Below are 26,777 nucleotides of genomic sequence, written 5' to 3' on the forward strand. Positions count from 1 at the left end.
TCCCTATTTTCAAGATTAAACCCTATATTCTCGAAAGGGAGGAAATTACATACATATAGTTTAATATCACTTGCTACCTATCATTGCATAACTAGTAAATAATATATAACATATGTTGCTGAATCAAACAGTGTTTTTCAAACTGTGGGTTGAATCTCTAGTGAATCATAAAATCAATAAGTAGCTCATTTAACAAAATAGAAATGAAAAGGGGAAAAACATATGTACAGCCAATCCTCATTACTCACAAATTCTGTGTTTGCAAATTCACCTACTCCCAAAATTTGTGACCCCCAAATCACTATGTGCAGTATTTTCACAGTCATTCAAAGAATGTACAGAGCTGCATTTGAGTCACTCCAGTCATCTCTTCCCAGCTGAGGTCAAACAAGGTGACACTCTCCTTGTTTCAGCTCTCACACTGTAAACAAGTGTACTTCTAATGTTCTCTTTAGTGCCACTTTTTTGCGTTTTTGTGGTTTTTTGTTGATGTCATTGTTTACAGGCTCCCCAAGTGTAGTGCTGAAGTGCTGTCTAGTGTTCCTAAGACCAAGAAGGCTGTGATGCGCCTTACAGAGAAACTATGTGTGTTAAGACAAGCTTCACTCAGGCACAAGTTAGAGTGCTCCTGGCTCTGAGTTCAATGCCAAGAATCAACAATATACGTTAAATAAAGTATCTTTAAAACAGAAACATACATAAAACAGGAGTATGCGTTGATTTGGTTGATGAAAATGGTGTGACCAGAGGTTTACAGGATTCCAACCCTGTATTTCCTTTAGGAGCAATGGTTCAGTATTCGCTAATTCATTGTTCATGGCAACTTTACAGAACTATGGGGGGAACAAAATCAACTGTATATTTATTTGTGTGCGTGTGTGTTGTGTCAAGATGCACTTTATTTCGGTTACATATATACACAATGAATCAGTAAAAAAAGCTTAAAAGCCAAAGAACTAATTAGAGCAGAAAGAAATACCTCTGACAGGAGTAGTAAACTGGCAAGGCGGACAGGCAGGGTACATGGGCACACCTACTAACCTTTTTTCTACCTAGAATCAAAATCACCCATAAATTGTGATTCCATTGCAAACTCTAGGGTAAGGTCTACACATGTACTTTACAAAAGCATCCCAGACTATTATTCTATGTGGTCAAGATGAGAACTGCTATTCTCCCTTCTAAATTGGTATTTTCAAAGGGTGGTCACTGGACAGGCAGCATGAGGAACATGTTAAAAAAACACAAATTCCCAGGCCCCATTCCAGACCCATTAAAAACTACAATATCAGAATGGAGCCCAGGGATGAGTGTTTTAACAAGCCCCCCAGGTGATTCTGATGCATGACAAAGTCTGAGAATCACTGACCCAAATCTTTTGTATTTCTTTTGGAGGTATTCGGAAAGCCCTGACGAACTCTAAGATGGCTGAGCTGATATTTCATTCAGACAAAGCTGAAAAAGAACCACTACTGACTGAAGCACCTATAATGTACAGAAAATCATCTAAGTACTTTATGGAAAGTGTCTTCTGTGCTTTAAACCAAAATAAATAAAATGTGCACATTACTTGTATAATAATGAAGCAACACTATTTCTTTAGGTCATCCTCCAAATCACAAAGCTTCTTTTCCCAGAGCTCTTTAAACAGGAATTGTTTTTTTTTTTTTTTAAGAGAGGGGGGACAAGGAGGGGGAGACAGAGAGAATCTTAAGTAGGCTCCACGCTCAGCGCAGAGCCTGTTGGGGCGCTCCATCTCACAACCCTGAGGTCATGACCTGAGCCAAAACCAAGAGTCAGATGCTTAACCGACTGAGCCACCCAGGCGCCGCCAGGAATTGCTCTTAACACAAGTTTGCCTATCCTAAAAGGTGACTCTACACTAGATCACAATTCTTCAACCCTCTAACAACTCTGTGAGGCATCACACACTTTTCAACATGAAAAGCAATGACATGCATCTAAAAAAAACTCATGGCTTCCTGGCATATGAAATAACTTCAGAACTAATTTGTAAAAAATAATACAGTAGTATCTTATACTCAATTAGCTATTACATGAACTCAAATATACTCTAGTTCAAATCATGTCCCTTGCGACACAAATTTCCACAATATCACTTTTATCTTCTATGTAACACATTAAACCTTATACAGAGTCATCCATGTACAACTCTTTTCTATGGGACTATAAACTGCTTGAAGGCAGGTACCACATCTTATCCCTTTTTGTAATCTAAAGTACACAGCAGGTGTTTGCTCATTCCATCAGCAAATATTTACTGAACACCTACCGTATGTCATTCACTGTACCCGATAGATACAAAAGTACATACATGGTCCATGTATTCATGGAGATATTTACTGGATGAATAAACACATACTTCAGTGAAAGTTTGAGAGAGTGCAGTCTGTATGAAAGATCCAGCTTACCAACATGATAACCAGAAATAAGACTTTCTTCAAAACGGTAGCTCTTCTGACCAAAACTGCTATATAAGCCATAAATAACTCATAGAAAAAATACATTCACAAGCCACGTAATCAATAGTTATTCTGACTTCAAAATATTTACCTTGTATATAAGAAAATAAAAAAGTCCTATGCACAATGCAAGGCTTACAGACAGCCAAATTGCCACATGGGGATAAAAGATTAAGGTTTCATATCCAAGCTTTAAAACAATTCAACCAGAAAGCTACAATTTGCCAATTCTCAATTCTTCAGAGATTTTAAAAGAAAAAAAATTTAAAATCAAAATTACTTGACTTTATGACTCTAGATTAAGAAACGAACTCTAAGATCACGTTACTTATAAAATGAATACAGGAAATATTTGCCTTTATGTAGTAAAAAGCATTTGTTTAGAAGTTTTTTAGGATAGACATACAACAATAGCTGCCTCTGTGGAGTGTCTGGGGATTGTAAGGAAGGAAGGACACTTACTTTTCATGTATACCATTTTGTGCTAGTACGTTGTTATCTTTAAATCATCTGGTTCTATTATTTTTCAATTTAAAAAACCTAGAAAATGCCTTAAACATGAAGATAACATATTGTTTATAGTAGCAGCTCCTTTATAATAATGGAAATAAAATCTTTAGCCTGACTATATATATTTGGGACAAAGATGACACAGGAATAGGATTGCCACTCGGGCCAAAGAAAATCTTGAGGCGTTCTGAACCTTAAGTCACAGACCCTCAAAACATCCAAAGAAAGAACTGAAGGGTCCATGAACTTGGGCGAGAAAATAATCATTTCTTTAATTCCACTAACTTCTACCAAATTTAACATTTCCTTCAATTACTAATGTCAGCAAAAGGCAAAATAGTAGTACCGGTAATACTAGGACTAGCAATACAACAGAAATAACAGATCATTTCATTGTCATATTACAGTGGTTTCACTTGTCAAAATATTATTTATACTTATCACGACTTCAAAATTAAGATAATTAGACTCAACTCTAGATACTGTCAATGTGTTAATAAAGCATGTAAATTACAAATTGTTTTAATATTTTGATAACTTTCAATATAACTGGTTTATGTGATTTTATTTTATGCATTTAAAACATCATTCTGGTTCAGGCCCTCTGCCCATTTTTTGACTGATTCTTTTTGGTGTTGAGTTGTATAAGTTCTTTATATATTTTGGATACTAACCCTCTATTGGATATGTCATTTGGACTTACCTTCTCCCATTCCATAGGTTGTCTTTTCATTTTGTTGATGGTCTCCTGAGCTGTACAAAAGTTTTTTATTTTGGTGTAGTCCCAATAGTTTATTTTTGCTTTTGTTTCCCTTGCCTCAGGAGACATATCTAGAAAAATGTTTCTATTGCCCATGTCAGAGAAATTACTGCTTATGTTTTCTTCTGGGAGTTTTAAGTCTCACATTTAGGTCTTGAATCCATTCTGAGTTTATTTTTGTGTATGGTGTAAGGAAGTGGTCCAGTTTTCCCACTGTATATTCTTGCCTCCTTTGTCATGGATTAGTTGAACATACAGTAAGCACATGTTTATTTCTGGGGTCTCTATCCTATTCTATTGATCTATGTGTCTATTTTTATACCCGTACCATACTGTTTCAATTACTACAGCTTTGTAGTATGTATATCTTGAAGGCTGGGATTGTGCTGCCTCTACCTTTGTTCTTTCTCAAGACTTCTTTAGCTATTCAAGGTTTTTCTGGTTCCATACAAATGTTAGCATTATTTGTTCTAGTTCTGTGAAAAATGCTATTGGTATTTTAATAGGGATTGCATTAAATCTGCACATGGCTTTGGGTAGTGTTAACTTGTTTTTTTTTTTTTTTTTTTTTTTTTTTAAGTAGGCTCCACTTACACTGTGGAGCCCAACACAGGGCTTGAGCGCATGACCCTGAGATCAAGACCTGAGCTGAAATCAAGAGTCAGATGCTTAACCAACTGAGCCACCCAGACACCTCAGTAGTACATTTTAATGATATTGGTTCTTTCAACCCATAAGCATGGAATATCTTTCCATTTGTTTGTGTCATCTTCAATTTCTTTCATCACTGTTTTATAGTTTTCAGAGTATAGGTCTTTTACCTCCTTGGTTAAGTTTATTCCTAGGTATTTTATTCTTTTTGGCAAAACAGACATTTTTCCAAAGAAGACCTACAAATGGCCAAAGACACATGAAAAGATGCTCAACATCATTATTCATCAGGGAAATGCCAGTCAAAACCACAATGAGGTATTACCTTACATCCATCAGAATGGCTACAATCAAAAAGACAAGAAATAACAAGTGTTGGTGAGAGTATGGAGAAAAAAGGAACCCTTGTGCACCACTGGTGTGAATGTAAATTGGGGCGGTCACTGTGGAAAACATACGCAGATTCCTCAAAAAATTAAAAGTAGAATTACCATATGATTCAGTAATTCCCCTCCTGGGTTATTTACCCAAAGAAAATAAGACCACTAATTTAAAAAGATACATGCACCTCTATGTTTACTGCAGCTTTGTTTACAAGCCAATAGCTAAGATATGGAAGCAACCCAAGTGTCCATAAACAGATGAATGAATAGAGAAAATGTGGTGTGTGTACACACACACACACACACACACACACACACACACGGGAATATTATTCAGCCATAAAAAAAGAATGAGATCTTGCCATTTTTGCAACACCATTGACAGACTTAGTATACAGCTAAGTGAAATAAGACACAGACAAATAATATGTGATTTCACTCATGTGGAATTTAAGAAACAAATGAACAAAGAAAAAAAAGAGACAAACCAAAAAACCCCAAAACAAAAACAAAAAGACTCTTAAATACAGAGAACTGGTGGTTGCAGCGGGGAGGGGAAAAGTAGAAAGGGAAATAAAGGGGATTAAGAGTACACTTATCTTGATGAGCACAGAGGAATGTATATAATTGCTAAACCACTATACTGTATACCTGAAACTAATGTAACAATATATGTTAATTATACTTAAAAAAAAAAAAAATCATTTTGAGGAGTTTTACCAGACTGCAAAGAAGTCCAAGTCACAAAAGGTTAAGAAGCCTTGGAAAATGGTTCTTAAATCAGACGCCACAGCCCCCACTTGGAAATTGAAGGAGAAACATTTTGGGGTTATCCCAATTGGAATGCTACCAGAAATTAGCAGGCAGGGTATCAATAAACTTCCTGCTATGCCTGTGACAGTCTCATTCATCCAACAAATTGCCAAAAACGTGCCAGTCGAGAAACACCTCAAGGATCAAACAAATGGCAAGATTACCCTCTTCAGTACCATGCTTTCCAAAGTTTCCAAACTTAAATGTTCATCCCAGAGTGCACTGGTTTATTAGAACGTCTCTCTTCATTCAATTCTCTAGCGTACACCACCCACTGAACAGATTTTCATCACTAAAACTGATTTTCCCCCATGACCAACTAAATAATCCAAGAAAAAAAAAATCACTTCTAAAAACAAATACAATATTTAACTATCAATTATTCAGGAGTCAAGTATAACTGTGAGGATTAGCTAAAGATTCAGTTTTCTCTGTTGCTAATTTTCAGTCTTTAATTTTTTTTAATCATTTTGATTCTTAAATGCTCTGCCAGGAACAGAGATGGAAGGAGGAAAATATACATATCAATTTGCTAATGTTTGACAACTGTAAAAATATATGTAATTGACTGAAGAAAAAAATATGAAACTATACCACAAAATAATGTATGGAGATACTCTGTATATTTTACTTTTCCATATTCCCTCACACTTATTATCCTGTACAACTGAAAACTGTTATTAATAATAAAAAAATAGCAGTTGCCTGTATAAGGCACTGACTTAAGTCTACAAAAAAGTTAATCTTTAAGATTACCTTTTGAGATGCTCCTCATTAAACAGATGAAGCAAAGTGGCTTAATGAGATGAAGTAATTTATCTTGCCCAGCAGGAAAGTGACAAAGGCCACGAATGGAACCTAAGTCACAATTCTGAAGTACCAACTTCATCAAATTAGCACTACAAATAAGGGCTGCTTGTGGACTCCCCAACCAACCACCTCATATCCTTTGTCCACACTCCTCTCCAAAAAAGGGAAGTGAGAAAGCTGGAAGTAAAGATACGAGTTAGAGAGCTAGCAGAGAGGCTGACTCTTCCAAACTGCATTCTTCCGACTGCACAGTGATACTAGCTGGCAAGAAAAAAGAAACCAAAAATCATATATAAGAAAGTGGTGCTAAGGAGAGTCTGGAAGTGGCATCATCTTCCTCCACTATTAATCCCACAAAGAACAGTGCTGCATGGTAGACTAGACAAACCTAAAGTTCTGTTTCATTCAAGTGTAGACAAGGCAAAATATAAACAAGGATCGATTTTAAGATAAAATCAAATAATCATGACGTACGACTGCTATCTACATTGGTCTCCTTCATGGCTTATTCCTACCTATCATCCTCTCCTCCTCATGCTGTCCCCCATACATTCATTACTGTTTTTCTACCTCAACTTTACTTGTAATGAAATGAAGATGCAGAGCTGTATGTTTAATAATATAATCAAATTCAATCCCAGTGTCTAGTATACTGGTCAATGCCTGTATTATAAACTTTCTATCACCTAAGTGCCTGGATAGGTATTCAGCCTGGGCTGCGTAAAATGAAGACATTATACCTTGCTTAAGGTATCTGGTCTAATGGGAAAATAAGGATCTATTTTCTCACTCTTTCATGCATACATCCATATCCATCCATACACACACAAATGTACACACCCCTCAAGTGAGAATCATGAGATACTAGAAAATTAAAATAAACTTAAATGGTAAGGACTAAAAGTATACCAAAATTCAGAACATTTACAGCAATGAGTAAGATTAATAAAGACAGTGAAAGAAAACTTCATGAAAGCAAGGGAACTGATCATATCCAAAACATACAGAGTGGACTTCTCTATTTATCTCCAGGAAAAACCAGTATCAAACAGTAGGTAAATGTAACTAAACGTTTCAAAAAAAAAAGGACTCTAAACCAAATTAACAGCATTGCAATAAATAACTTTTTAAAGAATTAAAGCTTACCTACAATAGTATCTTCCTAACAGTCTCTCACTTGTTAGTTCTTTTCATCTACTTAATATTCTGGACAATATGCCTAGTAGGTAGAAATGTGGATTCACAGATGCAAGTAATTTTTAGACCCAAAGGTACTTTAAAGGTCACTCAATCCAATTCTATTTCACAAATGAGGAAACTAAAGGCCAGGAAGGTTAAATATCTTTGAGGTCACACAAAATGCACCCCTTACTACTCTAAAAATTAGTATGAAGGGTATGCTTTCTTTAAAAAGATTTTGGAGACTTATTTTATAGTCCTTAATTGAAATTTCCTTTAAAAATTGCAATACACACCCTACCATTTTATTGTAAAATATGTAAAACATTGTTATCTCATTAAAACAACTTACAAACTTAAGGTTTATAAAAACACCCTAAGTGTACAAATTCACCTTGGGTCAAACTATGGATTAAAACAATTTAACTCTGATTGTCAATCAGAGAAAGACATGTATCATATGATCTCACTGATACGAGGAATTCTTAATCTCAGAAAACAAACTGAGGGTTGCTGGAGAGGTGGGAGGTGGGAGGCATGGGGTGGCTGGGTGATAGACTTTGGGGAGGGTATGTGCTATGTTGAGCACTGTGAATTGTGTTAAGACTGTTGAATCACAGACCTGTACCTCTGAAACATAATACATTATATGCTAAAAAAAAGAAAATAGTAGGAAGGGAAAAATGAAGGCGGGGAATTGGAGAGGGAGACAAACCAAGAGAGACTGTGGACTCTGAGAAACAAACTGAGGGTTCTGGAGGGGAGGGGCATGGGGGGATGGGTTAGCCTGGTGATGGGTATTAAAGAGGGCAGTTATTGAATGGAGCACTGGGTGTTATACGCAAACAATGAATCATGGAACACTACATCAAAAAACTGATGATGTAATGTATGGTGATTAACATAATAAAATAAAAAAATAAAAATAAAAAATAAATAAAAAATAAAACAATTTAACTTCACAACTTTTGGTCATTCTGTTACATATACACCCGTAGTAAGTCTCTAAAGGGCAGCTACCTAACTAAAGCCTCATTCTCAAGGGCAGCCCTTAACAGCACATGTGTACTAATCACCACCCCGGTCCCCCGTCAGACTGTCAGACTTACAGGTACATAGATACCTGATGAAAGCCAAACCAATAATGCCCTTTAACACCAGGATCTGGGATTTTGAAATGAAAAAAAATGTAACAATGATGAGAATAATAGCTAATATTTACTGACTGCTTACTGAATGCCACAAATTGTCCCAAGTGCACCACAATTCATCCTCTCAACAATCCTATGAGATTTTATAAATCAAGTTAACCTGCCAGAGGACTCAAAACCATTCAGTCTGGCTCCAGAACATATGCACTTAACGACTACCCTATACTACCTCTCAAAAGATTGGCAATTGTTAGTTCAGTGATGTTAATAATCACTTGCTGCTAAAGGGCCCAAAGCTTGCCCTGGTTCCAGGCCTTCCCAAGCCTTGACTGGTCAAGCCTTCTTTGCAGTCTTCGAGACAACACTCAGGAATCTTAAAGAAACCAGATTTGGTTTCTGGTTTCTGTACATGAAACTAACCTAATGATCCCACCTGTTAAATATTTTTAGGCCTCATTTTTAGAGAACTGATACTGATGAAATCTAAACTTATACCATAGATAAATCATTCCTTTACATCTTTTTAAAAAAGAAGAGTTTACAAAAGGCATTCACTTTAAACCTTCCTTCATATCATTCCCTGAGGCAAAAAAGAAATTTTTTTAAGATTTTATTTGTGAGAGAGAGAGAGAGAGAGGAGAGCAAGCGCACAAGCAGGGGGAGCGGCAGGGAGAGGGAGAAGCAGGCTCCCTGCTGAGCAATGAGCCCGATGTGGGGACTTGATCCCAGGACCCCGGGATCATGACCTGAGCTGAGGCAGACACTTAACCCACTGAGCCACCCAGGTGCCCGAGGCAAAAACTTTTAATGACTCTTCCATGTTACAGAATAATAAATTGCAGAACAGTGGAAATGTAATAAACCTTAGGTATCACCTAGTTCTCAATCCACTCTTTTTATAGATGAAGCAATACAATGGTAAAGATCAGAGCCCTAGAGTCAATCACTCATAGGGTTTGAGTTCAAATACCGGCTTTACTATGTTCTAGTCCAGGTAGGGGTGACCTTGGGCAAGATACTTAAATCTCCAAAGCCTCAGTTTCTTCTGGAAAAGAGACAATAGCTACCTACTACACATCCTGCTGTTGTATGAATGAGTTCTAAACCATCTACTGAGTTTAACAAAGTGCCTGGCACATACTCCACATACTCCACATACTCACACACACTCAATAAATGGTAGCTGTGATGGTAGTGATGAATGACCTGATGCTCAGAGAAGGAAGGCAACTTTCCCAGATCATTTGGCCACTAAGAACAGAAACAAAACTAGAAACAGACTTCACATTTGCAAGTCAGTGCTCTTTTTTCTACACCATCCTATAAATTCCTGGGCCTAATGTTGGAAACTATCTATAATCTGGTATAATTCTACCCTTCTTTCAACCTTGTCTCCACCCCAACTTTTATTCATTCATTCGCCAAATATTTACTGAGTGCCTTCTTTGTTCTGAACAGTTTCTAGCGTTGAAGATATAGCACAGAACAAAGGAAGGGGAAGAAAAGTAAAAGCCATCTGTGTGTCCAAAAAAAAAAGGGAGAAAGAGCTAAGAGAATGACCTGCTCAGAAATGACATAGGGCTACCCTCCTGAAGTTTCTATCAGCAGAGGATGATGGGATTGAAAAGGACATAAAATACATGTAACATGGAAGAACCTTCCTTTAGTCTACTTAACATCCATAGAAATTGTTTTTTTTTTTAAAGATGTATTTATTTATCTGAGAGAGAGAGATAAAGAGAGAAAGAGGATGTGAGCAAGCGTGCAGTGGGGAGGGGCAGAGGGAGAAGAGACTCTTAGGTCAACTCTGCACAGAGCGCAGAGCCCCACAGAGCCCCACACAGGGCTTGATCTCAAGACCCTAAGATCACAACCTGAGCCTAAACGAAGAGCCTAAACCAAGAGACGGACGCTTAACCAACTGTGCCACCCAGGCACCCCAACATCCATAGAAATTGCTTTAAACATTCCTGCACTCAAGTATTTGCTTCAATACACACTGTACAACCAAACCTGAAAGCCCAAATTGTTAAATCTCTCTCCAACCCCTCTATACATTCCAATAACAGTTTTCTCTCTTAAGTATACTGACATTTAGCTTTTTCTAATGCTCTTTGGCAGGTCAACTTAACCTGGTAGTTTTTGCTAACTTTCCAAAAATGTTTTAGACCTCAATGACTCCTTTAAGTTCTCTGAAGTCAAGATCTGTATTCTATTCTTCTTTTAATTTTAATCCTAACACTCCAGCACACAGTCTTACAAATACTTTGACATACTTACCCCTTTAAAATAGCTTCCTAATGTCATATTTAAGTAGTATTTGGCACTCAGATGATACCTGGCTGGTATCTGCTTTTGTTGAAAGAATAAATGTTAAATGTTTTTACAAGATCAATTTACAAAACTGCATTTTATATCCTCTCTAGAACCCTATCATGAAACATGAAATGTATTAGTGCCAAAAATAACTTTGAAATGTGAGAAAGACTGAATATATTCCTACCCTATCTTTGAAAATGTCCCTTAAAATATTAAGATAATACCAAAATTAGGCAACTAAAACATAAAAGGAGAAAAGGCAATTCAAATCAGTCATGGTCTTTTTCTTTAAAAATAAGCAGAATCACATGCTTCACATAGATTTTGGTTAATGGTACATGTTACTACAAAAAATATCTTACATAAATCTACGTACACCTATAAGAATAATTAACACAAGATGAAAACTAATATTGCAGCCATACCTATGTATAAAAAAATTATGTATTTAAAGGAGCCTCTCACTCAAGAGGAAAATAAAAAGGCTTGGTATTTACGTATATGTCATACCAAAGTAAGAAACCAAAAAGAATTCCCAGAAGAATAATTTACCAAATTCTGTTAATGAATTTTACACACACACACACACACACACACACACAGTGTTTCACAAAAACATAGATCTTGGTATGAAGCCTCATTCAACACTTATCCAACACTTAGCAAGCATATATTATGTGCCAGGCACAGTTCTGGGGAACTCAGAATACATTAATGAACAAAATATGCAAAAATCCTTGCCCTTAGAAAGGCGACATTCTATTAGGATAAAATCTAAATAATAAAATAGGACAGGTTCCCACAAATTTCTTATATGCTAAGATAACATAAACATTCAGATAAACACAATGGTGCCAGGACAGGGAAGCAAAGCTAACAAACATCTAAGAAAAAAAAGAAAAAGAAACAAAATCTGAAAAGCCAAAAGCAAAAGTCAGACACAGTTAAGGGACGAAAAACTACACTTAATAATTTAATATTCCAATCAAATTATAAAAAGTAAAACATTATTTACAAAAACTATAATGAACTTGACAATAGTTCAGAAGCTAATTTGTGGTTCTGTAGGAAGTCAATATGAAGCTTAGTGATTTTAAGAATGGTTTTTGTAATCTTATAAAAGCAAGGGCATGAATTCTAGTCCTGCCAGTTACTAACAGTGAGACCCTCAGTTTCTTCATAAAACAAACAATAATACCCCACATGACTGTTACAAGGATTAAATGAAAACCAAAAACAGAAAGCAAATCAAATATCCAGATGGATGGATGAATATATTGTATCAACTCACTAGAATACTATTCAGTAATAAAAAGGAATGGACTGATACACCGTAACAAGGATGAATCTTTAATGAATCATGCTGAGCAAAAGAAGCCGAACACAAGAGTATATGAAATCCATTTAAATGAAATTCTAGAAAAGACAGTACTAGTCTAGAGGGAGAGAAAGCAAATGAGTAGTTGCTTAGAACTACTAGTGGAGAGGGACTGACTTGCAAAGAAGCACAAGGGAACTTCTTGGATGTTTGAAATGTTGCTTTATCTTGATTGTGGTGGCATTTCCTTGGGTGTACACATTTGTCAAAACTCATCAAACGCTATGCTTTAAATAAACACATTTTATTGTATGTAAATTATACCTCAAAAAAGTGGATTTTCAAAAAGGATTAAATGAAATAGTATGTAAAGTTCTTAACACATTATCTGCGACACAGAAGTATTCAAAAAATACCACTATATAACACTCAGGGGGAGGTGGCAGAATCACCAATCACCTGATCTCTCTGGTTGCTTAAATTCGAAATAAACATATGTTTACAGTATCTGACCTAAACCAAGTGCAATGAGGAGCACTACAGAGATCAAGTTTAGGAGGATGCCAACTGGCAGACCTTAGGCAAAAGACAAAGAAAATAAGGAAAGGGAAGAGAAGATGGCTGCACTTCCAAAAGAAAACAAAGAGCTAAGAGAATGATAGAGTGCTATCAATGCCAAAGAACACCTAAATTATCTAAGTATTACCAAAATGTAACTCAAAACTGAGTCAATGACTATATAAACAAAGTCTAATAACAATCCTATAGATACAGTCCTTAATTTTACTGGGGGGGCAGGAAGAGGGGTAAGATCCATGAAGGTGGTTCAAATGAAGTTAAAGGATTCTGTCAACCAAACAGGAAGGGAGGCCATACTGTGGACAGTTTAGAAATACAAAGCAACAATTATAAATCCACAAGCCAAGGTTGGTTTTATTTTCTTTTTACAAGTCTACATGATTAAAAAAAAATACTTACGAAAGTAATTAAAACATGTTGATAATGGAAGTTGAATTGAAATACAACTCAAGTGAAACACAAAACATTTATGAGATTTATATTTTATTGCTGCTTAGAACTGTTGATCAAGGAAGAGTATTTTTTTGAAGAACAAATAATTCTGCTGAATAACTGAAACCCTGTAAATAAGACCAGAAGAACTGAACTGGCTGTCACTTATGAAAGCACAAGTCTTCTGACTTCCGTGTTAACTTAAAAGATGAAAAGAAAAAACTAACACCCCAACTGGACATTCTGGGAAGCAAAAGACTTTAGACTATAAATCTCAACTGTCAGGGTTTGTTTAGTTTTGTTCTGATTTTAAGTACCTCCACTTATAACACTGAAGAGGTAGAAAGGACAGGACAAAGAGTCAGAAGTCCTGGGTTTCAACTCTAGTTCCACCAGAAGTTGGATTTCTTCTTCCCTAAAATTGGGCAGTTGAAGCAGGGTACTGAAAATAATCCAATATAATCTAATTTCCAATCTCTAGAGGGAAACCATAACTTCTACTGAAAAAGTTAACAGTGAAAGGGTTAAACATTTGTTTTTAATACATCATTAAAAAAATAACTAAACTGGAAGTCTTCTTCCTGAATTCAGATAAAATACCAAGATATATGTGGCAAACGAAGGACCTAAAGCAATAAGTATATTGCTGATCAACGTTCACAAAAAGCCATTTATCTTCCAGGGACTAACTGTTCATTCTAGAACAAGTTTCCTGATTTCAGTTCTTCCCAAACCAAAATAACTGGATCCAAGTAATTACATACACTATTGATACTCATAAGCTACCTCTCCTTTTGTATCAAAACCCATAAAATAATATTAACAGAAATTTAACTTTGTGGAATACAAAGTTGTGTTTTTTAAAGTTCAATTCAATTAATTCTCATACATACTATAACTTTCTTATCTTAATTATCGTTCCCGTGGAAAATTGAGCTAAGTTAGAAATAAACTTTACTTTAAAAACAAAAAGAATGTTCTCATATGACTTAGATCTAAATCCACTGCAAACGTTTTCTTTTTTGGGGGGGGGTTCATCTTATTATTTGAAAAGTTGAATACTGAATGTTCATCCCGATACTATTGCCATATTCATTTTCTACTTAAAGTGCAAGACTTTCAAATAACCAAAAACCAAAGAGAAATGTGATTAAATCACAGCAGAAAGTAGTAATAACAGGGTAATATATTGAGGTCAGAACTGGAGCAGCCAATCAAAGGCATAAAAGCATTTCCTGCAATATTAATAGTCAAAAGAGAAAACCAATCACAGAAACCTCGAGCCGCCTTCTGACAGTCACAGAAGCAAGAGAACCAATCCACGCACACCCAGGGTTGACAATAAGGCGGGACCGCAGGTTCATTGAAGAAATTCTTGAGGGTGCAGTTACTATGAAGTTCGCACGCAAGTAACACCACTCCAGAGTCATAAACACAGTCAGGCCAGATAAAATTTATCCGTATGCAAAATCCCATCAGGGAGACAAGCAGAATTTTTACAGAAAGCGCTGTATTATCAGAAAACGTAACTGTCAATTTAGATGCATTAAATCCTCAACTTCTAGAAGACCCTCCTCTTCGATGACAATTCTCATCGAAGGGGACGGGGCAACGCGGGGACGGGGCAACGCCAGCAGATCGTTGCTGAACATCCCTGTTTGCTTTCTAACGCTGAGCGCCGAGCGGGCGCCTTCCCGGCCAGGCGGGCAGCGCCGTCCCTTCTCGCGGCCGTGGAGCTAGCCGGTCAACGGCTCTCGACCGCTACACCCCACTGGGTAGTCGCGGCCCCCGCCCTCCCCCGCCGCAGTGCTGCACCGCCTCATCCCGCTGCACCACCGCCGGCTCGAGAGCGAGGGTTACCTTGCTAGGAGGAAGATGTTTGTTTTGAACGCGTTTTACTTTCCATAAGTCACTTCAAAGAGAACCCAACGCAAAACTAAATTTGAAAGTGGGGGAAAAAATCTTTCCTAGCCAAAGGATCCCTTGCCCATTAATTAACCCCGCGCCGGGGAGAGGTTGGGAGGAGCGGGGGAGGTAAACAGAGGCCGTACGCCAAGTGCGGCCAGAACATCCCCTGCGCCATTCCCGGCCGCCGCTTACGGCAAGGCCCCCTTACGGCAGCGTAAGCGGCGCTGCGAGCTAATCACAACACTGGGACGCAACAACATGGCGGCCGCGGGCGGGCGCTGCGCCGGCCGAGAGGGTTTACGCTACTCCGCCGGCGTAGGGTCCCATGCGTTGGAGCGGCAGAGGCGCCCTCCAGCGAGCGTAAAGCGCTCTGTGAATGGCGAGGCCCGACTGACAAAGGGGAGGGGGGAGGAGGGAAGGGGGGGTAATAAACACTCGAGTCCCTACCGATTCCTCCTCCTTCTCCATCCCGGTGGGCATCTGGGGCACGGCCCGGTTGATGGAGACGCAGTCGTTGAGATCAGGCATGTCCTTGCCGCGGTAGATAGGCAGCGGTTTGGCGGCGTCCAGCGCCCGCGCTCGGAAGGAGAGTTTACTCATTGTCTCCCCGCCTTACAGGAACAGCCCGGGCGGCGGCGGCGGGGCGGGCGGGGAGGGGGGGAGGACTCCCGCCGCCTCCTCCACCTCCTTCCTCAGTGCAGCGCGGCCGGCCCGCTCCTCCTCCTCCTCCTCACTGCCCCCGGCCACAGCATGGGCGCCCACCCCGCCCGAAAACAGCCCCCCGCCGCCCGCGGCCGCTTCCACACACTAGATCCGCCGCTCGCCCGCCCGATCCGCTCCCTGCGCCATGGCCAACATGGCGGACATTACCACAGCGGCGGCGAGCGATCCCGGCAGCCCGCGCGAGAGCGCGCCCCCGCCGCGGGGACGCGCCTCGCTCTCTCCCTCCCTCCCTCCTTCCTCTCCCTTCCCCTCCCTCGCCTGCCCACCCACTCTCTCCGCGGCGCGGCCGGCCCGCGGGAGCGTGCTCAGCCTCGGGCCGCTCAGGGGAGAGGGGGCGGCGGCGGCCCTCGGCTTGCCGGCCCGCTTCTAGCCTGTGGCAGGTGCCAGGTGCGCAAGTTAACCCGCGCCCCAGAGCGTGCGCCTCTGCCTTCGCGGCCCCGACCCGCCGCTCGCTGGGTGCCCAGAAGGAAAGCGCTGGGCAAAACACGGCAGCGCGGAACAGCGCGTGTCTGCAGAAGTCCGTGAGCGGGAAAGGAAGATGTCAACCAGGGCACAACAGCCACCACCGAGCCTGTACTTAGAAAGCGCTATCTCCACGGTGCCCCGAAAGCCGGCTAATTCGCATCCTCCAATTCGCACATCCCGGGGAGGTGCGAAAGGTCCATTCCGTCTGCCCACTCAGAGCGGCGCAGATCTGCCGGTCCCGCCCGCCCCGAAAACGGTCATGCAGCCCCAGCCCTCCACCCTGCATCCTCTCTCCAGTACCTGCCCCAAAGAGCTCTTCGTGGTAATGCATCTTCACTAATCGTCACCTTCTCCGGGAAGATGCTTATGGCAGCAGTGAGGGTTAATGTTTGAGGCTGCCAGGTGCAACAAGTGCCCTTGAACCTGTCACCCAAACTTCTTAGAGTTATTTAATGGATGGTAGATACTTCTCTGATTTCAAAAACAGAGTTCTTAAACTTATAAAAGTTAACCAAGGCAGCACACATTTCCGAAGTGGCAGGTGTGTGTAAAATATTGGGTATTGTGGAAGAGGCAAAGAAGTTTGAAATTAAGTTCCTGCCCTCATGGAGCTTTCACGTTAATGGGATGACAGGATGGTTGTAAAGATGAGTAACAATAAGAGACGTAAGTAGTTGAAGAACAGGAAAGATAAATGATGGGAAAAAATTAAAAAGTGTAAATACTCAAGGCACCTGGCTAGCTCCATAGGTTGAGCATGGGACTCTTGATTTTGGCTGAGGTCATGGTCTGAGGGTGGTGAGAGCCAGCCCCATCTTGGGCCCATCTTGGGCTCCCCCCACGCACACACCGAGCCCTCCTGGGATTCTCTCTCTCTCCCTCCCCCTGCTCCCCCACCCTGCTTGTACACACTCACTCTCTCTCTTTAAAAAAAAAAGTGTAAATACTTTATACAGGAGATGACACATGGCAGGAGAACATGATTCGTTACCAAATGAGCTGTACGGGCAATAACTGCCATAAGAGATCAGAGAAAAGAGACATTACCTTAGCTTGAACTGGTTAGAGAAAGTTCTAAAGAAGAGGAGAAATGAAGTAGACTCAAATTTAAAAAGTATCAAGACTATTGTTGACATCAACTTTGGTTAGCCAAGAGTTTCTTGGTTAGTCTTTAAGCATTACAGCTTTTGTACAAAATCCCTAGGAAAAGTGTAACACATTTTACCATTTTCTTTTTTTTTTCTAGGAAGTCTTTGTTACAAATAATTATTTTTGTGGTTATCCCAAATGATTTTATAAATTTCATAATTTTTATATGCCTGACTGGTATCCATGAAATATCAAAAGTACAATTCCCATAAAAAAAAAAAAAACCAAATGGATGTACTGAAAGGCTCTGATTAAATTGATTATTTTCAGGGGTGCCTGGGTGGCTCAGTCGTTAAGCGTCTGCCTTCGGCTCAGGTCATGATCCCAGGCTCCTGGGTTCGAGCCCCACATTAGGCTCTCTGCTCAGTGGGAAGCCCGCTTCTCCCCTTCCCATTCCCCCTGCTCGTGTTCCCTCTCTTGCTGTGTCTCTCTCTGTCAAATAAGTAAATAAAATCTTAAGAAAAAAAGAAAGAAATTGATTATTTTCAGGAATAAAAGTAACTATATCCTCTTTCATTAATGGTGGTTTGGTTTGGAAAAATTTTTATATTTTTAATGATTTTTCGTTTTCCATGATGTTTTCTTAGGCAACATTCCACCAAATTACAGCTTTCCAAAAGTTGTAGTTTTGTGTATAATACTTTAGTATGATATCATTTTAATTTTAAAACCAGAATCAGGCTGAATGTAGCTTTCTTTTTGAATCTAAAATTTATGCTAAATTTTAATCTAAAATTTAAGACACTGATACCCTAGTGTCCCATTATGTTTAATCAGAAGTAATAACACTCTTGTTGAAAAGTAAATTATCAAACAATGAAACTTAAGGTTGTAGTAAAAGTGAAAAAAAGGAAAGAAAAAAAACCCTTGTCTTTTTTATTAAGGCTTTATAGAATAGAATTTGTATTTAATCAGAATGACTAAAGACCCTTTTTTGGTAATGAAAGCAAAAGATGCAAGTCAAATTCTTAGAGCTCTTGTTTTTTTGTCATCTACTTATATTGCAACCACAACTACGTATATTGCATTAATATGAAATACTTTTGAGATACATAATTCTTTTTTTAAATGGAACCTATACAAAAATCACATACTCTTGGATAGGATGTTGAAATGACTGGTGTGTAATATTTTTTAAAACCTTCATTTTTGGTCAGCACAAATTTCCTTTAATTTTCATTTCCAGTAGGATTTCATTTTGAGGTTTAACATGTATGAAGCCAGTATAAAGTTTTACAGTGTAGTGATTCTGGATTCCAAGTCAATATTCTGTTTGGCTCAGAGAAAAATAGGTGGTTAGCTGAATTCCAGAGTGAAAGAATTGATACCTACAGTCATTTCTATATGGCATCAAAACTCTATTTCTTCCTCCATTACCTCCCCCTCATTTCTTTGTTCCCCTCTCCCTTTTTTCCTCTTCTTCTCCTCTCTTTTCTCCCCACCTCCCCCTTTGAAGGCAAAATGGTGGATATGGGCTTCATGACACTGTCTACATAGTCTAACACATTTGGTCCAGCAAGACTTCGAGCATTGTTTAGCAAAGCTTAAGTGTTTCCCATCCACTTTGTTGTTGGAAACAATGGAGGTGCTGTGACTCACTTCTTGTAGGCAATACCTTTCTCAAGCTAATGGGGATGTCCTGCTCTGAATACTACCCTCTGGAGCAGTTCTAGTTCTCTGCAAAGAACAAGATCTTGTTGGTAGGGGGTCAACACTGTATTCAAGCCTGAAAGGGGGTAAAGGGAGTCATCCAGAGCTCTTATCTGCGTGCCTAGCATTTCTCAAGTTCAGAAAGGATAACTGTTTTTTCTATATATTTATTGTTACTCTCTCTCAAGAAAGGAAGCATTGAGTATCTATAATATACCACGCACTTCAGTAGTACTCAATTAATTGCATTCCACTTAATTCTCATTATAACCCTATGAAGAAATGTTATAATTTTACTAATAAGGAAACAGGCTCAGACGGATAATTTGCCAAGTCTCAACACTAATAACTCACAAAACTGGGTTCAAAATCCAGGTCTAGCCTGACTCCAAAACTCTTGTTTTCTCATCAGTGCCACCCTGCTATCCAAGCTCAGTCAACATTCTAAAGTTGCTCTTCCAGATTACTGAGACCTTCCAACCAGTGGCTTATAGAGTCATAACCCAGAGCCTAAAGATGCAGTAGCCTTAAGGAGGGCAGGAACAGGGTACTTGGGTGGCTCAGTTGGTTAAGCGACTGCCTTCAGCTCAGGTCATGATCCTGGAGTCCCGGGATCGAGTCCCACATCAGGCTCCCTGCTCAGCAGGGAGTCTGCTTCTTCCTCTGCCCCTCCCCCCTCTCATGCTCTCTCTCTGTCTCATTCTTTCTCTCTCAAATAAATAAATAAAATCTTTAAAAAAAAAATGGAGGGCAGGAACAACATCTGCCCTGTTACTCACTATATCCCCAGTTCTGTACCTCACATATAGCAGGCTCCTAACATATATATGTTGACTGCTTTTCCCTGAAATTTAGTGATACTGACCCCATTCCAGTCCAGCTTGGAGTTCACATACCCTATTGGCCTGAAATGCGACCTAGCCATTGATGACAAGATTTGCTCTTATTGGGGCGCCTGGGTGGCTCAGTTGGTTAAGCGTCTGCCTTTGGCTCAGGTCATGATCCCAGGGTCCTGGGATCGAGGCCCACGTTGGGCTCCCTGTTCAGCAGGGAGCCTGCTTCTCCCTCTCCCTCTGCCTCTCCCCTGGCCTTGTGCTTTCTCTCTCAAATAAATAAATAAAATCTTAAAAAAAAAAAAAAAAAAAGATTTGCTCTTATTATGGCCTACCCTGAGTTTTAGGACCAATTAAAACAGTTCAAAGAAACTTTTTTGAAACCTGAAATGCTATTACAGTAACAGGTTTTTGGTCTAGTTGTTATTGTTTTATTGTTCTTTTTCTTTGACCATGTAATAGATTTCTTCCCCAAATCTCCACTCTCCTCTTGCCCTGTAGGCAATGATTATAGAGCTGGCAATAAAATAGTTTGAGGCAGATAACACAATATGCTTTTCAAGTGGGACATAGCTCTTGTATTCTTGGCTTCCAAGTGCCCAAAACAGAATGCCTCTGTTTCACATTTGGAAAATAGCTTTTATTTGTATACAAATACTATTTTTCATAAAGTTGATTTCTAATCTATTTGTTAAATACCCATATATTTGTTAGAGCTAGAAACAGAAAATACCTTTTCAACTTTTGAGGTAAATCCTGTTATAAAATGTTTTTATCAAAACCTGTTTCAAATGATTGTGCGGCCTAATAGCCTATTTTAATTTCCACATACAATGCACTGAGTACAGTTATCCTAAAATTGGTCCACTTATATATGCTCTGGACCAATTCTAAATGGCATACATTTAGCCAACCAAGTGTAATATATAAACCTCAAGAATTAGAAATAGTTTTAAAACTGCTTTCTAAATGTAGTCTATATTAGAATAAAGGTCAAATAATTGTAAGGATTGGGATTATATTCCAGTTTCCATTTCCCTGTACTACAGTCAGGGCAGGCAGCTTCCAAATAATGAACAAATTACTTTTTGAAAGAAACCTTAAAACTAGTAAACACAGTTGCTATTCAACTATTTCAGAGTTTTGTAAATGTCACGTTCTTTCTAATTGGCTCCCTATTTCAGCAAACCCAATTGAAAGTTAATTGGGTTGGTATGTGAACTGCATCCCTCCCCTCCCCTTATGTTCCCAGGAATGAGCCCAGTACCAATAAAGCTTCGTTGTTTTCCATATGTAATCTGAATGTGGGGTCTGCATTCATTACAATCAACCAGAATCAGCCCCCCGGTCCCAGTGCCCTTTACTGAGGCAACTCTGAATCTTTGAGACATAGGGACCGAGACTGCAACTCAGAGGTGACATGCCAAACATCTACTACCATCTTTATATTCGCCACAGCGAAAAAACAAGATGCTAAAAAAAAATTTATGCCTGTAGCTCAGTCTCTTAGCAGCATCGCTCCTCTCAGACCTGGTTGGAATCACAGGGTGCCACCTTGTGTATAAGCTGACGATGTACTTCCCAGTTCCACAAAGGATCCAGATAGACTCAAAAATAATCAGCCCCAAAGCTCTATATTTTATTAATCAAGGAAAAATGAAACAGATGTAATTAAAGGAAACAGATTTGAAAACATACAGCTCCAGACGATCCATGACCCTCACTTTTGAATCACACCAAAACCTGTCTCATTTGTTGCCCAACCCTGACCAATAAACACACCCAGTGTTCCACACATGGACTAGATTGCTGCTATTCCCTCAAACTCTTCGATGGGGGTACCAGAAATTCGTAAAGCTCTTGTGGCAAAGCTACTGAATTCAACTAGGACAACTATTTGTGTTCAAAGAGCAAGCAAGCTCCGTAGATTTAATTTCAAGACTTTTGATTTTTGAGAGGAACTGGGTTCCATCGCTGTGATGAATATGATCCTATTTACCTTAATAAAGTGCTGAGTTTGAAACAGGGACACACAATTGATAGAGCTAGGCCATGGAAGGTCAAATAGGATCCTTTCCAATTCAGCTAGCTACCTTGCCCTCGAGAAACTGCACACTTCTCTAAATTCAGTACAGCTGCCATTCAGCTGAAGCCACCATTACATTCATGGCACTGACTGGACCTTTCATATCATTTTCAGGGAGCCGTTGAAGAGCCTGGGGTTGGGGGGCTATAGGTACACCACTCGTGTCTGTGCGGGTCTCCTGCAACATCTCTTCTTCCCAGTTGCCTTCCCTGTCCTCTTCTATCATCTTTTTCTCCTCAAGCGTCTCTGAAAGGTAACTTGGAAGGTGGTTTCTCTCTCCCTTTGAAGGCAGTTTAGTCTCACTGGTGCGCTGGCACATCTCAGACAACCGAAGCAGGTTCAGAACACCAAGCTAGCTGGGGTCCAAAGTGTTAGCCGAGAGAAGTTCATTTTTGAGAAATCTGGGGTTGCTAACGTACATGTGGCTCCCCTCACCTATTTTTTTAATCTCTCCCACCACCGAAGGACTAGTGTTTATGAACTCAGATTTGTGAATGAAACATGCATTTGGAATCCTGAATTAAAGAAAATTGGTGAATTGATTTAGTAATAGCCACGCCTTATTGATCCTACCTTTGTTGTTCCCAAGAACAAAATGGCCTTTTTCCTTAGGAAAGGTTCTGGTATTAGCATATTGAGAGCCCCTCAACAAAAGCTTCTGGTGGTATTAGCATACTGAGAGTCCCCTAAGCTCCAGAGTGACTTGCTAGGAGGCAGAAAGGAAAGCAATTTTATGTCTCCCAAGTTAAAAAACAGGTCGGCTTGTCTTTCATCAGCTATTAAAAGGTAATTTGGGCAGAGGAAGAAACAGAAACCATTGAAATAAAATACACTAATTACCTAGACATTTACTGGTTTACCCTCACGCCTCACCTTATTTCAGAAAGGATTTCAGATGGCTTTTGAGAGTAGCTAAAATGTACAAGGATAGCATTTGGGCTCTCAACTTCCTGGTAACATGAAATTTCCTAGTCATGTGAAAATACGAAACCTTGTTGGCTTCACAGTTCACAATATCTATTAGATAAAATGATTGCTCCGGAGATTTACAATTGTTTCTGGTCCTAATCAGAATATCCAAGAGTTCATAAATAAAGCAACTAGGTGGCATGACAGACATCTCAACAGTATCCATACGAAAGACACAAAAGTGGCACCCCAGGGCTATTTCTTAGAGTGATTCTCCATATAAGCTGATGGCCTCATTTGCAATCCAACACAAACAATCCTGCAGGGGTTAGAATGTCTGATGCCACGAGCCCCACCCCGTGCAGATCTGGGAGTGTGAATGAACTCCAGGGCCTCCCAGCAATCCTCCCTGAAGAGTGTTTTTCTCTCAACTGTCTCCTGATAAACTATGTGGATAAGAGCTCAAAATTGTGTTCTATTACAATTACCTAAAGTGTGGCTCTTCTAAATGCCCACTTAAGGGTAGACCCATATGCCTTAAATGACTGTGTTGTACGGTATAGGGTTAATGTCCTTTTCTGGAAAGGAAGAGGCTTACCAAGGACCAGTGCCTGAAGAGAAAGTTGTGCCTCCTGCTCTTGCAGTGAGCTGAGGGTGTATCTATTCACTGGCAGGGCCAAGAGGTAATTTTGCCTTTGCATAAACAAGGTGTGCTTTGCTGTCTCAGGTTAGATGGTGTGCTGGGGTGGGGGTGGGGGGCATGGAGAAAGGGCATTCTTGCACAGTATATCCACAGAAGGCTGTCCTCTAGTTGGTGGCAATAGCTATTCTTTGCCAGTTTTATTTTCAAGCTCTGACTCTGCTTCCAGGGCTTATGTTGTTGTGCCTTTACTTTAGAGAGCAGCCCCACCTCTGCTACTCACCACAGGCAGCTTTTGTAGCCCCGCGGCTGTGCCAAGGCTGGTTTTGAAGGAAACGGAGCCTCAGACTATCCTCTTTTAAAGGAAGACATCAGCTCCTCAACTCACCGCCATACAGGGGACAATTATGTACTAAGTCCCTCATCTTCCACACTCACCCGCTCCGGCGATCCTTCACAGCACTAGCACTGGTACTCAGGCCCGTGCCTATGGACGACCCAGACCTGCCATTTTAGGTTATCGTAGCGGGACTCCATGGACAGAGGGATTCTGGAAGTGAGATGTTGGTTTGAAGGCCAATTCTTCCCCCCACGCTGATGTCTTTCACTAAGCTTGGGCCAGCTGTAGCTCAGCTACTCGAAGGCGCTACTGATTTTCTTCGTCCTTTCTCCTACTACTTCTCTATTTCATGGGGATAAAATGGCCTAAGTAGTATGTTTCAACCCATGTATGCAATAGCTGCAGCTATTTAAAATGTGCCAGAGTGGCTAACCAAAGAAAACAACATGTGAAACCTATTTTAAGCATAGAGATAATTCTGGAATATTCTACCAAAATATTCCCTCTAGTGAGGGAAATGAGATTGCAGGGAAAGGGGCGGTGATAAGGAGAAATCCTTACCTCTCACTTCGTAAAGCCCTTCTGTAGGGTTAAATAATAATAATTCTACATAGATAGTTGAAAAAAAATCATGAAAAAAATTAAGTCAGATAATGGAGCACACTTGGGGAGAGAGACAAAGCTTGTCTCTATGTATTTTATGACCTTTACTATATTGCTTAACCTCTGTGACTTTATTTGTAAAATGGAGATAATGTGCCTGTCTCATAGGCTCCTGATGAGAACAAATGAGATAACCTGGTACAAATTGACTAACCCGGTGCCTACAAATAGTAGAGGCCCAATCAACATTAAAGCTACAGTTTCTTTTCCCTTTGCTCTGCCTTTTTATTTACATACTTGAGATGATTCAAAATAGAACTGTAGCACATGTAAGATGAAACCTTGAGTTTCTACTCTGGTTTACGGTTTATTTTGAACTCTTTAATTTAAAACTAAACTAAATGGAACATTCCTCCCACCCCCTACCCGCACCCCCAATAACACCTCATTCCGTGGCCCTATTTCAGTTTCTTTTTTTTTTTTTTAAAGATTTTATTTATTTATTTGACAGAGAGAGAGATAGCGAGAGCAGGAACACAAGCAGGGGGAGTGGGAGAGGGAGAAGCAGGCTTCCCGCCGAGCAGGGAGCCCGATGTGGGACTCAATCCCAGGACTCTGGGATCATGACCTGAGCCAAAGGCAGACGCTTAACGACTGAGCCACCCAGGCGCCCCCTATTTCAGTTTCAAGCGTGGACTGGAACTATTATTCAAATCATCATGGTCATAGGGCCCTGCCAAAGAGGCAACGTTAGATCCTTCAAAAAGAGAAGGTCTTGTCTTTATTAAGGATGGACACGCTTATATCTAAATACCTAATCAGACTCTCTGAAAAGTCCAATTTATTTTTCATTTTCCAAAAGTTCTCTTCGATAACTATGATAAGATGAATCACATGACCTTAAAATCCAGATTTGAGGGGAAGGATCTGCTTTTCCTTCCTTATTTCTGTTCACCTCCTATCCTCCCTCCTTTTGTCCCTTGCTTCCATTCTCTTCTTATTTTAGGAAATTCTAAAGCTAATTTTTAGAAGTTAAAGTTTCTGTCTGAACAGCAACATGATTAGCTCCTGTTCAAAATCATAAAGAGATGGGCTACTTACCCGTGAAAAAATCCCATCATAATCCATGAGCTAGCTTGTCTCTGAGTCTATGTTCATCTGTAAAATAATGCTACTATGTTCACAAGTGAGATCATAAAGGTTATTAGCAGGAATAATAATATAATATACTGGAGGGCCTTCCAAAAAAATTTATAAGTGATGTTTGAAAATAATGTTTGATGTTTCCAACAAATCTGTCAGAATGTATCCACCCTATGTCTGCCCTTCTACACATCTACTTTACTTTTGTAAAGAGCCAGATATCTCTCAGAGTCAAACTGGTTTCTAAAACATGAGCCATTTGAATTTGGGGGGTGGGAGGTCCACAGAGGAAGAAGGAAGTAATCCTGGTTTGCTTGCATGATTTGTAAACTATCTCTGTGGGCCTTTCCAAAAGAAGAGTTCCACAAATACGGTAAGCTTATCCAACTTTCCACTTTGGAGGATCACTCTGATTTGGATGTTTGTATGTTGGTGTGCATATTAACCCAAGCCCATCGCCCACTGCCCTTCTCTTCTCTTTACTATCCGTTGATATAATTTAATTTAGAGGAAAATATTGGAGCGTAAGACTGGTGGTAGCCTTGGTTTTACCAACCTTTCCTGACTCCCGAGATATAAGAAAATTCTCCAGATAAGAGCTTAACTAAAAAAGAACAAACATCCTTCTCAGCGCTGTGTTGCCTGGCAAGATATTTCTTCTTTATTAATTTTACAAACTTACGAACAGCTCTAAAGGCATTCTATTTGAAAAAGATAGAGTACGCCAGCTTGATTTTATTTAATTTCTATATCGCCTTTAGTCTATACAAATTTTATCACTTTTAGAATCTTCTTGTCCTAATTTGAAATAATATGAAATAGCAAAAGAGGGAATAGCCCCCAAGATACTTAGAATGGAGAATGTCAACTTCATTTCCATCCACAAACGAAAGATTTGTTTCCCACCCTAGAAGGTGATGCTTACTCTCCGTAGTACAGC

General features: G+C 39.7%; 1 protein-coding gene across 3 annotated transcripts in view; it reads right to left on the reverse strand.

Annotated features, from left to right (window-relative positions):
* EPC2 (enhancer of polycomb homolog 2) overlaps positions 1–16,197 on the reverse strand; it is a 123,232-nt gene extending 107,035 nt beyond the window's left edge. For all 3 annotated transcript variants that reach the window (XM_032410816.1, XM_032410811.1, XM_032410801.1), the window contains exon 1: positions 15,744–16,197. In XM_032410816.1, coding sequence (XP_032266707.1) covers positions 15,744–15,896 — 153 coding nt within the window. In that variant the 5' untranslated portion in view covers positions 15,897–16,197. The remainder of the gene's footprint in view (positions 1–15,743) is intronic.
* Between the last annotated feature and the right edge of the window lie 10,580 nt (positions 16,198–26,777).

The sequence above is a fragment of the Phoca vitulina genome, unplaced genomic scaffold (genome assembly GCF_004348235.1).
Source record: "Phoca vitulina isolate PV1807 unplaced genomic scaffold, GSC_HSeal_1.0 scaffold1, whole genome shotgun sequence".
Taxonomy (NCBI): domain Eukaryota; kingdom Metazoa; phylum Chordata; class Mammalia; order Carnivora; family Phocidae; genus Phoca; species Phoca vitulina.